The 14,200-nt window shown below is 42.2% G+C and overlaps 1 protein-coding gene across 1 annotated transcript in view; it reads right to left on the reverse strand.

Moving 5' to 3' along the window:
* The window catches only part of mdga2a (MAM domain containing glycosylphosphatidylinositol anchor 2a), a 212,315-nt gene that overhangs the window by 32,348 nt on the left and 165,767 nt on the right, over positions 1-14,200 (reverse strand). Inside the window, exon 11 of the mRNA XM_014210233.3 lies at positions 1,408-1,585. Coding sequence (XP_014065708.3) covers positions 1,408-1,585 — 178 coding nt within the window. The remainder of the gene's footprint in view (positions 1-1,407; positions 1,586-14,200) is intronic.

Raw genomic sequence — 14,200 nt, forward strand, 5'->3', positions numbered from 1 at the left:
TAAGTACAAACAAAAGTACGTAAGTATAAACACCATGGGACCACGCAGCCCTCATACCGCTCAGGAAGGAGACGCGTTCTCTCTCCTAGAGATGAACGTACTTTGGTGCGAAAAGTGCAAACAATCCCAGAACAACAGCAAAGGACCTTGTGAAGATGCTGGAGGAAACAGGTACAAAAGTATCTATATCCACAGTAAATTTAGTCCTATATGGACATAACCTGAAAGGCCACTTAGCAAGGTAGAAGTCACTGCTCCAAAACCGCCATAAAAAAGCCAGACTACGGTTTGCAACTGCACATGGGGACAAACATCGTACTTTTTGGAGAAATGTCCTCTGGTCTGATGAAACAAAAATAGAACTGTTTGGCCATAATGACGATCGTTATGTTTGGAGGAAAAAGGGGAAGACTTGCAAGCCGAAGAACACCATCCCAACCGTGAAGCACGGGGGTGGCAGCATCATGTTGTGGGGGTGCTTTGCTGCATGAGGGACTGGTGAACTTCACAAAATAGATGACATCATGAGGCAGGAAAATTATGTGGATATATTGAAGGAACATCTCAAGACATCTGGCAGGAAGTTAAAGCTTGGTCACAAATGGGTCTTCCAAATGGACAATGACCCCAAGCATACTTCCAAAGTTGTGGCAAAATGGCGTAAGGACAACAAAGTCAAGGTATTGGAGTGGCCATCACAAAGCCCTGACCTCAATCTTATAGAAAATTTGTGGGCAGAACTGAAAAAGCATGTGTGAGCAAGGAGGCCTACAAACTGGACTCAGTTACACCAGCTCTGTCAGGAGAAATGGGCCAGAATTCACCCAACTTATTGTGGGAAGCTTGTGGAAGGCTACCCGAAACGTTTGATCCAAGTTAAACAATTTAAAGGCAATGCTACCAAATACTAATTGACTGTATGTAAACTTCTGACCCACTGGGAATGTGATGAAAGTAATAAAAGCTGAAATAAATCACTCTCTCTACTATTATTCTGACATTTCACATTCTTAAAATAAAGTGGTGATCCTAACTGACCTAAGACAGGGAATTTTTACTTGGATTAAATGTCAGGAATTGTAAAAAACTGCATTTAAATGTATTTGGCTGAGGTGGATGTAAACTTCCGACTTCAACTGTACATCCTTATTGAAGAACATTCTTTCTCTACTGTACAATGCTGAGGGTCATTCTGTACATTATACAACAAAATACAACACAATATGCAACAATATACATTAACACAATATAGAACTGTGAGCATACAAGGCCATGCTAGTCCCTACTGAAGAACATACAGTGCTGAAGGCCAAGTAGATTTTGTACAGTACAATAAACTCCCAATAGAGCATTGTGATCATACACTGTCCAGGCCGCGCAACTAGACAGAGAATGATTTCTGCTCACCACTGTATCTGATGGTTCTGTCTGTGGAGTCTCCTTCCCCGTAGCGTGTGATGGGGGTGAGGCGGACCAGGTAGGCCTCTGGCTTGATGAGCTCCGTCAGGTTGTGGGTGATCAGCTCGCCCTTGGCGATCGCTCCCTCCATGGGGATCTCTTGCTCCCACCACCTCGACTGGCCCGTCTAGACAACACATAGGAATATTTTATTGGAAAATCATTATAATCAATTCCAATGCTTTTTTTTACAAGTGCACATAGGCCAAACTCGACACATTATAATAAATTCCTACTGGTCCACATTCTGAACGCAAGGTGAAAGGAAACTAATAGGATACATTTGAATGGATTCCGTATTTTGCAAGGAATGGCAACCATCACTACAGCCTCCACTTGGTTATATGATCTTCTTCCCATCTACCATAAAGTCAGCCGACTAAACAATGTCCTGTGTAATTGTGTGCTATTCTTTTGGTGCTGAAATAAGTAGGTTTTTATAAAAACGCCAGAGCTCCAGTCGGACCACACTAGTCGCCGCTCAACTCCATCGTGTATCGTGGAGTTGAGTTTAGTCGGCTACCATAAAGTTAGATCTGATTTAACCATAGACATTACAACCAGTAGAGAGTGATATCTACTGAAGTCATCCACGTATTCCTATGAAAAACTCCCGATGGCGCTTGAAGTATTTGAATTTTAAGCGAGATATATTGCTGAATGGGGCTGAAAGGCACCAGAGAGGAAGAGGAAGAGAGAGGCCCAACTCAGTGGAAAATCTGTTTCCCTCCAGCAGGTGTTTTTTTGTTGTTGTTTCACCATGCAAGGAGTTTTTGTATGGGGGTCAATGAGCGTCGAATTTGGTAAAAAAAAATGAATAGCTTGTTTGATATGCGAGGTCGGAGTTGTCTTGGGATGGATATAGGGGCAGCAGGTAGCCTAGTGGTTAGAGTGTTGGGCCAGTAACCGAAAGGTTGGTGGATTGAATCCCTGAGCTGACAAGGAAAACATTTGTCATTCTGCCCCTGAACAAGACAGTTAACCCACTGTTCCTAAGCTGTCATTGTAAATAAGAATTTGTTCTTCACTGACTTGCCTAGTTAAATAAAAAAAGACATTAATGAAATGAGGCTAGTAGCGTAGCATCGCTCTCCCATAAAAAGGGCTTTATACTCATCAGCACCCCCCCCCAGACAATCCCGCAGCTGAAGAAGCCGGATGTAGAGGTCCTGGGCTGGCGTGGTTACATGTGGTGTGCGGTTGTGAGGCCGGTTAGACATACTGGCAAATTCTTTAAAACGACATTTGAGGCAGCTTATGGTAGAGAAATTAACATTAAATTCTCTGTCAACTTGAGACATCTGTGGCATTGTGTTGTGTGACAAAACGGTACCATTTTTGAGTGGCCTTATATTGTCCCCAGCACAAGGTGCACCTGTGTAAAAATCATGCCGCGTAATCAGCTTCTTCTTTCAGCAACTTACCTGGTAAAATAAGGGTAAAATAAAAATAAATTTTTCACCGGTCAGTTGGATGGATTATCTTGGCAATGAAGAAATGCTCACTAACAGGGATGTAAACAAACTTGTGCACAACATTTGAGAGAAATATTTTATTTCAGCACATGAAACATGGGACCAACACTTCACATGTTACGTTTATATTTTTGTTCAGTATATATTTTTTGCCCGTTCAGGTGATTGTAATTTAGGGCAGACCAGAGCTTTTGGCACCGCTAGGTTGCTATGCAGTAGCTGACCAGCAGAGCTCGTGACTTCATGCTCCAGACCGGACACAGTCGGCCTGGATTGAACAGCATTCTCCAATAAGTTGAGACAAGGGGTGCATCTCAATTGTATTTCCTTGATTCCTCGTGTCCTCTTTGCCTCGATCAAGGAAATACAGTTGAGATTCACCCAAGCTTGCCCTCACTTAGCTGTATGCCAGTTGGCCCTCAGTTAGCTCTATGCTAGTTGGCCCTCACTTAGCTGGATGCTAGTTTGCCCTCACTTAGCTGGATGCTAGTTTGCCCTCAATTAGCTGGATGCTAGTTGGCCCTCACTTAGCTGGATGCCAGTTTGCCCTCAATTAGCTGAATGCTAGTTTGTCCTCACTTAGCTGGATGCTAGTTGGCCCTCACTTAGCTGGATGCCAGTTTGCCCTCACTTAGCTGAATGCTAGTTTGTCCTCACTTAGCTGGATGCTAGTTGGCCCTCACTTAGCTGTATGCTAGTTGGCCCTCACTTAGCTGTATGCTAGTTGGCCCTCACTTAGCTGGATGCTAGTTTTCCCTCACTTAGCTGGATGCTAGTTTGCCCTCAATTAGCTGGATGCTAGTTTGCCCTCACTTAGCTGTATGCTAGTCCGCCCTCACTTAGCTGGATACTAGTTTGTGTGATTCTGGAGTAATGACAGGTGAAGGCAACCCCTAGAGAGACTGGGGCTACGTCCTGATTATCCACTATTCTCCCTAAGTATGCACTTGCTCACTTCCAGTCATGGATTGACAAAATGGTGGAAAATCCCACCAATATTTACACCAATCTAATATTTTTTAATTCATGACTGGATGTGCACATTTAGGGAGAAGGTTGGAGAACCAGGAGGCAGCCTGGGAGTCCTCACAAGGCCTCTTTCCGTCCTTTAAACACCCCATCCAGCCCAGGTTTACAATGTCTCAGAGTAGTGAACACCCCATCCAGCCCAGGTTTACAATGTCTCAGAGTAGTGAACACCCCATCCAGCCCAGGTTTACAATGTCTCAGAGTAGTGAACACCCCATCCATTTCTGATTTACAATGTAGTGAATCACCGCATGGTGAAGGGTTATACATTTTACACTAAGCACCAACGTCCTCCAGAACAGCTGCCTCTGTTGTTGCTGGAACACATCTTTATGGAACGAGTTCCATCAGCCTGACTGACAGTGGTAAGTGGCATCGTGACGTTTCTTTGAGCAGTTGTAAACTGTGTTTTTTAACAGATAGATTTACTTCATTGGGCTGGAAGGAAGTTAACTGAATTTAACACCGGACAAGAGTCCACTTCAATTTATGGCAATTTTTCTTGTCTTTCATATTTTGTTGTTATAGTAACAGACAGGTTAAATTAGAGGGTGGGACAGAGGTAGGGGAGTGCAAACAGAAAAGACAGGACTGGGGATCAAATCCCAGCCTGCAAATCATCATGGGTAGCACAGAGCTGGCAGTCGCTAGACCAGACCAATGCTGTGTGAGCAAATTCTGTCATACCTGTACACTCTGTTGTACAGTTCTGTCTATCACTACGGCTTTTAATTTCAGTCTTTCTTACAAATAAAACAGCCTGCCAAGAAATCTATTGTGAAACTTCATAATGAATTGTCTCTTTCATTGTGACCTACTGTTTTCGATCAATCACAAATGACACCTTCTCAACATAATGAATAGTATTTTGGGCAGACATAAAGACATTAACACACACACACACACACACACACACACACACACACACACACACACACACACACACACACACACACACACACACACACACACACACACACACACACACACACACACACACACACACTAGAGCTGCAATGACAATAGACTAGAAGATAGGCAATCTGTTCATGAATAGGTGACAGTTATGAAGTTGTCATACATGCGGAAGAGCAGACACACCTTGTTAGAGCTGTGGTGCCACCGTGCTGGAAGCATTGAGATGAGATAAGATGCTCTAGTTCTTTGAATCTCCCAATTAACTTCTCACATGCATAGCAAACAAGTTGCAGACAGAGACATGCATCTTCGAATCAAATATTAAAGGAATCATTTAAAGCGTGTATGTTTTAATGTAAATATTAAAGGAATCATTTAAAGCGTGTATGTTTTAATGCAAATATTAAAGGAATCATTTAAAGCGTGTATGTTTTAATGTAAATATTAAAGGAATCATTTAAAGCGTGTATGTTTTAATGTAAATATTAAAGGAATCATTTAAAGCGTGTATGTTTTAATGCAAATATTAAAGGAATGTCACGTCCTGACCAGTAAAAGGTGTTATTTGTTATTGTAGTTTGGTCAGGGCGTGGCAGGGGATGTTTGTTTTGTGTGGTTCGGGTTTTTTGGTTTATGTTCTACATTTTCTATTTCTATGTGTTTATCTAGTTTTTCTATTTCTGTGTTGGGGTTTTGGTAGGACCTCCAATTAGAGGTAGCTGGTTGTCGTTGCCTCTAATTGGAGGCCATATTTAGTTGGGGTTTGTTTCACTTGTGTTTTGTGGGTGGTTGTTTCCAGTATAGTCTGTGCACCTTATTGGACTGTTTTCGTCATTTGTTTTGTTTAAGTGTTGTTCCTTTAATAAATAAGAAGATGAGCACTTTACCCGCTGCATTTTGGTCCACTCCTTATGACGAACGTTACAAGGAATCATTTAAAGAGTGTATGTTTTAATGTAAATATTAAAGGAATCATTTAAGCCATGTATATTTGAATGTAAATATTAAAGGAATAATTTAAAGCATGTATGTTTTAATGTAAATATTAAAGGAATAATGTAAAGCGTGTATGTTTTAATGTAAATATTAAAGGAATAATGTAAAGCGTGTATGTTTTAATGTAAATATGAAATGAATAATGTAAAGCGTGTATGTTTTAATGTAAATATTAAAGGAATAATGTAAAGCGTGTATGTTTTAATGTAAATATTAAAGGAATAATGTAAAGCGTGTATGTTTTAATGTAAAAAGCTCTCTTAGTTCCCTTGTTGGTTTCTTAGTCACACGGTTCCTCTAGAACCAGCTAAGCATGTCACATTAAACGCACCACCACATAACTCTTCAGGTACTTAGAAAAATAAACACCAGCGCACCAGTCAAAAGGGATTAGCCTAAAAATATAACAATAGGCTGAATTTGAGTACAATACAATACCTAGCTTTTAGTGAGGCCCAATGTTTTCAAGTGTAGAGCAATGGACTGTACTTGCCAGGTGTGTTGTATTAGAGACAGTTGAAGACAAACACTATAAATGATCATCAAACACAACTATATTGTATCCCAAAAATAATCAACCATCCTGCTGTTCACATCATTATTAGTACATCTGAGTTCTATGAATTGTACATTAGGTCAAACAAACCGTGAACGGCTCAAAAATAAAATCATTTCGGTTTTCATTCTTTATTGAACATCTGTATTCATATCCCGTCACTCAAAATTACAAAGAGTGACTATTTTTCAATGCATCACCAGTAATAACTCATAACACCATCTCAATTAATTGTCTTTCCATGCCAGAGATGCAACAACACTTGGTTATGTGGCCAACCCCCGAGCAATGTTGTGCGGCTAATCACTGTTGATCTTGGCTACGACAATTGGCAGGCTCGCCATTTTCCCAGGGTGCCAAGGCCCACGTTGTCTCGTGTGACAGCTGAGTGAGTCACAGTGGGCCTGGCAGCCGACAAATAGAAGATGACTGGTCAAACCCAGAATTCAACCAATGGAGAGTGGAGCTGGTGGGAAGTGAGCGGGGAACCTGTGAGGCCCACTTTCTCTCCTGCACGCCCTGCTACCCAGCTAATGACATCTACATCTTTTGCCTCGGCTAGCTTCCTAATTCCACATCTGCAGTTCTTACCAGGACATTTTTTTCTTAAAGGGACATATTTTTCTTACAAGGACATCTTTTTCTTAAAGGGACATCTTTTTCTTACCAGGACATCTTTTTCTTAAAGGGACATCTTTTTCTTACCAGGACATCTTTTTCTTAAAGGGACATATTTTTCTTACAAGGACATATTTTTCTTAAAGGGACATCTTTTTCTTACAAGGACATCTTTTTCTTAAAGGGACATATTTTTCTTACAAGGACATCTTTTTCTTAAAGGGACATCTTTTTCTTACAAGGACATCTTTTTCTTAAAGGGACTTCTTTTTCTTACCAGGACATCTTTTTTTTTGTTGCCTGCTCTTCTATCCACACGGAGTTTGAGCCGTAGAGATGTACAATACTACAGTATGTGTTCGAAAACTGTTTCTATGGTTTCAGCATGAAACCAAGGCTGGAACGTTAGAGAGAAAGGATAGAGAAAGGATGTATGATCATTATGAGAGGATAACCAGACATTATAAGGGCTCATACAGTACATGCTTGTCACAAGTCTTATAACAACATTATAACTGCATCCCAATGCATTATACCTGCAGGCAAGTAAAGGGTTACCAATTATGCATACATATACTGTAGGCATAGGCCTGTGTCACTCAAGAGACAAAACTCATGTGCAGTGTAAATGGCATTAGCATGTACTTTACTAACACCCCTAACATCTAAAAGAGCACTACACTGCTCTTCCGCTCCAGTTTAGGTCCCATGTCGCTGAGATGTTAGGAAGTTATCAGCTCAGTCTGCCGTTCAAACACTTCACCCCCAGAAGCACCAGGGACCGTCGACCTAAACTGAGACAGCACTTGACTTTTAACACATCCTCCAGCATGAGCACGACCCTCGGCATCCTCCTTCCGATACCTCCTCCTCACTCCTCTAGCCTCCTCCTGCCTGCTCCTGCCTCCTCCAGTCTCTTCCTGAGTCCAATAGCCGCCTCCTGTCTCCTCCTGCCTCCTCCTACCCCACCTGCTCCTCCTGCCTCCTCCTGTCTATGCCTACATCCAACAGCATCATCCTGTCTCCTCCTGCCTCTTCCAACCTCCTCCAGCCTCCTCCAACCTCCTCGTCTCCTCCATTTCCCCCCTGCTTCCAACAGCATCCTCCTGGCTCCACCTGTTTCCTCCTGTCTCCCCCTGCTTCCAACAGCCTCCTCCTGTCTCTTCCAACCTCCTCTAGCCTCATCCAGCCTCCTCCAATCCCACCAGCCTCCTTCTGCCTCCACCAGCCTGACATTTCATTTCCTACAACGCTGACCTTTATATTCAAACATCAGCGGCGGGGGAATACATATGCCTGTTTTGTTCATCCTCTCCAGTGTGTATGGCAGAGACTCAGACACGGCCATAAAATTGGGCGAATTAAATTGTAAAAGCGCAGATGTGTTATTTGGCTTGTTTTGAAGATTTACCTGCAATGTGGGTAGAGGTAGAGAAGGTAACAGCCATTCATTTTCCATGTCATGTTCATTCACACTGTTATGTTATGACGGTCATATTAAGATCATAATCGGACTCAATGCTATGTCCTCCATAAAAATGCACCCACCTTTCACCATTTACTGCTTAGAGATGCTGAGAGAGAGTAGATCATACTGATCATGTCATGTATGATTATATACGCAGTCAGACAAAACGCCATGTCATCCACCAAACAGGTGGATGTACAGTACCAGTCAAAAGTTTGGAAACACCGACTGTACTCATTCATGGGTTTTTCTTTATTTGTACTATTTTCTACATTGTAGAATAATAGTGACGACATTAAAACTATGAAATAACACATATGGAATCATGTAGTAAGCAAAAAAGTCTTAAACAATTCAAAATATATTTTTAGATTTTAGATTCTTCAAAGTAGCCACCCTTTGCAGTTCAGTTGTGTCAAAGTAGGTGTGGTATACAGAAGATAGCCCTATTTGGGAAAATACCAAGTCCATATTATGGCAAGAACAGCTCAAATAAGCAAAGAGAAACGACAGTCCATCATCACATTAAGGTCAGTCAATCCAGAAAATTTCAAGAACTTTGAAAGTTTCTTCAAGTGCAGTCTCAAAAACCATCAAGCGCTATGATGAAACTGGCTCTCATGAGGACCGCCGCAGGAAAGGAAGACCCAGAGTTACCTCTGCTGCAGAGGATAAGTTCATTAGAGTTAACTGCACCTCAGATTGCAGCCCAATAAATGCTTCACAGGGTTCAAGTAACAGACACATCTCAACATCAAATGTTCAGAGGAGACTGCGTGAATCAGGCCTTCATGGTTGAATTGCTGCAGAGAAACCACTAAGGACGACAATAAGAAAAAGAGACTTGCTTGGGCCAATAAACATGAGCAATGGACATTAGACCGGTGGAAATCTGTCTTTTGGTCTGATGAGTCCAGATTTTAGATTTTTGGTTCCAACCGCCGTGTCTTTGTGAGATGCAGCGTAGGTGAACGGATGATCTCCATATGTGTGATTTCCACTGTGAAGCATGGAGGAGGAGGTGTGATGGTGTGGGGCTGCTTTGCTGGTGACACTGTCAGTGATTTATTTCGAATTCAAGGCGCACTTAACCAGCATGGCTACCACAGCATTCTGCTGCGATACGCCATCCCATCAGGTTTGTGCTGAGTGGGACTATCATATGTTTTTCAACAGAAAAATGACCCAACACACCTCCAGGCTGTGTAAGGGCTATTTGACCAATAAGGAGAGTGATGGAGTGCTGCATCAGATGACCTGGCCTCCACAATAACCTGACCTCAACCCAATTGAGATGGTTTGGGATGAGTTGGATCGCAGAGTGAATGAAAAGCAGCCAACAAGCGCTCAGCATATGTGGGAACTCTTTCAAGACTGTTGGAAAAGCATTCCAGGTGAAGCTGTTTGAGAGAATGCCAAGAGTGTGCAGAGCTGTCATCAAGGCAAAGGGTGGCTACTTTGAAGAATCTAACATATAAAATATATTTTGATTTGTTTAACACTTTGTTATTTGTTATTCCAAAGTTTTGATGCCTTCACTATTGTCCTACAATGTAGAAAATAGTAAAAATAAAGAAAAACACTTGAATAAATAATGTGTGTCCAAACTTTTGACCGATACTGAGATTAGGTAGCCTAGTGGTTAGAGCATTGGGCCAGTAACCAAAAGGTTGTCTAGATCGAATCCTGGGGCTGACAAGGTAAAAATCTGCTCCTGAGGCAGGCAGTATTCCCCGGGTGCCGTGGATGTCAATTAAGGTAGAATTTCAGAGGGGTTTATTTAAGTGTGGAAGACACATTTCAGTTGAATACATTCATTTGGACAACTGACTAGGTATCCCCCTTTATTGTACATCTATGTATTTTTCTATTTTTATGTGTGCTTGTTTTAAAATAGTCAAATTAATAAGCTAAACTATTCCCTCACATTCTGCTCTGCCCCTTTTTGTATTCTGCTAAGCAATGTATGTTGCCTGTTGGAGGTAAAACTGTGTTGCCATGGCAACGGGCCTCACTTCTCATTCATGCCATCCTCATGCCAAATCCTGTTGTAGAAAGGAGGAGAGAGGGAGAGAATAGAAGAGAGAAAGAGACAGAGGAAGAAAGAGAGGGAAGAGAGAGAGAGAATGAGAGAAAAAGAGAGCGAGAAAGAGAAAGAGAGACAGAAGAAAAGAGAAAAACAGATAAAAGGGAGAGAACCAGAACAAGAATGAGGGAGAAAGAGAGAAGAGAGAAAGCAGGAGAGAAAGAATAGAGAAGAGAAGAGAAGAGAAAAACAGATAGAAAGGGAGAGGGAGATAGAGAGAGAGAGAAAGAGAGAGAAGAGAGAGATTCCTTCTCATGGAAATTCCTCATCCTCTCACTTTCCTCCTCTGCGATTCATCAGGATACAGCAGCTCGTCCTCAAATCCACTGGAGACCAGGGGGAAATTATTTACTCTGAGTAAATAATAATCTGGGGAGAATTCAATCCAAGGCCTCTCTCTTGGACACAGCAAACACATCACTAAATAATTCAAACAGCACCAATTAGCCTTGAGTTTGTTCTAATCTGTTTGACCAATACTCTATTGTTTCCTCCTTCATGCGAATACTGACATGACGGCGAACGTACAGTCAGTCTGTGATGATGAAACAGAGCGTATAGTCAAGTCGGTGATGATGATGAAGGCTGATAACGGCGAGGCTGACGACTAAGCTGTGAGCACTCAATGCCAAGGCGGGGAAACACCGGGCAACTTGGCCGTTGCATTTCTCCTCTATGCTGTGTCAGGACGTATAAACACAGAGTCCTCCTTTCTTTTATGTCGAAAGCTTGTTGCGGTAGTAGAGTTGTGGGCAGTAGGGTTGTCGGTAGTAGGGTTGTGGGCAGTAGGGTTGTGGGCAGTAGGGTTGTGGGCAGTAGGGTTGTGGGCAGTAGGGTTGTCGGCAGTAGGGTTGTGGGCAGTAGGGTTGTCGGCAGTAGGGTTGTGGGCAGTAGGGTTGTGGGCAGTAGGGTTGTGGGCAGTAGAGTTGTGGGCAGTAGGGTTGTGGGCAGTAGGGTTGTGGGCAGTAGAGTTGTCGGCAGTAGGGTTGTGGGCAGTAGGGTTGTCGGCAGTAGGGTTGTGGGCAGTAGGGTTGTGGGCAGTAGGGTTGTCGGCAGTAGGGTTGTCGGCAGTAGGGTTGTGGGCAGTAGGGTTGTCGGCAGTAGGGTTGTCGGCAGTAGGGTTGTCGGCAGTAGGGTTGTCGGCAGTAGGGTTGTGGGCAGTAGGGTTGTGGGCAGTAGGGTTGTCGGCAGTAGGGTTGTCGGCAGTAGGGTTGTGGGAGTAGGGTTGTCGGCAGTAGGGTTGTCGGCAGTAGGGTTGTGGGAGTAGGGTTGTCGGCAGTAGGGTTGTCGGCAGTAGGGTTGTCGGCAGTAGAGTTGTCGGCAGTAGGGTTTTGTCGGCAGTAGGGTTTTGTCGGCAGTAGGGTTTAGTCGGCAGTAGGGTTTTGTCGGCAGTAGGGTTTTGTCGGCAGTAGGGTTTAGTCGGCAGTAGGGTTTTGTCGGCAGTAGGGTTTTGTCGGCAGTAGAGTTGTCGGCAGTAGAGTTGTCGGCAGTAGGGTTGTGATTTTCCTGTGTTTTATATATTTCCACACCACAAGGTTGGAATACTACTGTGAAATGTTGAAAATTATTATAATACCCTTTCAGTGTAAGAGCTATTAGAAAAGACCGCCTGAAATTTCAACTTGTTTTGGGGTTTTGGACCGCCTGGCGACATCACCAGGAGTTTTCTCTCTGCCAATAACAGCTAGTTTTCAGGTTACATATCCCTCCCATTAGGCTCCTACAATTAGGCCCCTCACTCAGACCACTACTAGACAGTCTTAGCAAAATTCTTGCTTAACTTCTTTGGGATAGGGGGCAGTATTTTCACGGCCGGATAAAAAACGTACCCGATTTAATCTGGTTACTACTCCTGCCCAGAAACTAGAATATGCATATAATTAGTAGATTTGGATAGAAAACACTCTAAAGTTTCTAAAACTGTTTGAATGGTGTCTGTGAGTATAACAGAACTCATATGGCAGGCCAAAACCTGAGAAGATTCCATACAGGAAGTGCCCTGTCTGACAATTTGTTGTCCTTCTGTTGCATCTCTATCGATATTACAGCATCTGTGCTGTAACGTGACACTTTCTAAGGCTTCCATTGGCTCTCTAAAGCCGCCAGAAAGTGGAATGGGGTGTCTGCTGTCTCTGGGCAAAGTACAGCAGCAGAGTTTGTAAGTGTTCAGCCTGGGGACAGTGAGACTGAGATGCGTGTTCACGAGACTTCTCCATTTTTTTCTTTCAGCCTTTGAATGAATACAACATTGCCCGGTTGGAATATTATCGCTATTTTACAAGAAAAATAGCATAAAAATTGATTTTAAACCGTTTGACATGCTTCTAAGTACGGTAATGGAATATTTTGACATTTTTTTGTCACGAAATGTGCTCGCGCGTTACCCTTCGGATAGTGACCTGAACGCAAGAACAAAACGGAGGTATTTGGATATAACTATGGATTATTTGGAACCAAAACAACATTTGTTGTTGAAGTAGAAGTCCTGGGAGTGCATTCTGACGAAGAACAGCAAAGGTAATCCAATTTTTCTAATAGTAATTCTGAGTTTAGGTGACCCCGAAGTTGGCGGATGTCAAAATAGCTAGCCGTGATGGCCGAGCTATGTACTCAGAATATTGCAAAATGTGCTTTCACCGAAACGCTATTTTAAAATCGGACATAGCGATTGCATAAAGGAGTTCTGTATCTATAATTCTTAAAATAATTGTTATGTATTCTGTAAATGTTTATCATGAGTAATTTAGTAAATTCACCCGAAGTTTTTGGTTGGTATGCTAGTTCTGAACATCACATGCTAATGTAAAAAGCTGTTTTTTGATATAAATGTGAACTTGATTGAACAATACATGCATGTATTGTATAACATAATGTCCTAGGAGTGTCATCTGATGAAGATCATCAAAGGTTAGTGCTGCATTTAGCTGTGGTTTGGGTTTATGTGACATATATGCTTGCTTGGAAAATGGCTGTGTGATTATTTGTGTCTATGTACTCTCCTAACATAATCTAATGTTTTTCTTTCGCTGTAAAGCCTTTTTGAAATCGGACAATGTGGTTAGATTAACGAGAGTCTTATCTTTAAAATGGTGTAAAATAGTTGATTGTTTGAGAAAATTGAATTGTGGTATTTTAGTTTTGTATTTCGCGCCGTGTGATGCCATTGGCTGTTGGCTAGGGGTTCCGCAGGCGGAACGTCTGTCCTCAACAGGTTAAGTATATATTTTTTGCTAATAAGCTATTCTTGACCATTTTAATTGAAAACAATCACAGTAAGGTACTTAAGGAAAAGCAGCCAACAAGTGCTCAGCATATGTGGGAACTCCTTTAAGATTGTTGGAAAAGCATTCCAGGTGAAGCTGGTTGAGAGAATGCCAAGAGCTTGCAAAGCTATCAAAGGCAAAGGGTGGCTACTTTGAAGAATCTCAAATATGAAATATGTTTTGATTTGTTTAAAACTTTTTGGGGTACTACATGATTCCATATGTGTTATTTCATAGTTTTGATGTCTTCACTATTATTCTACAATGTAAATACTTATGTGAGCATATTGTAATAGGCTATGTAATCCTATTAGGTACGGCAAGGACAAGAAA

Source organism: Salmo salar, chromosome 01 (assembly GCF_965601325.2).
Source record: "Salmo salar chromosome 01, fSalSal1, whole genome shotgun sequence".
NCBI classification, from domain to species: Eukaryota; Metazoa; Chordata; class Actinopteri; order Salmoniformes; family Salmonidae; genus Salmo; species Salmo salar.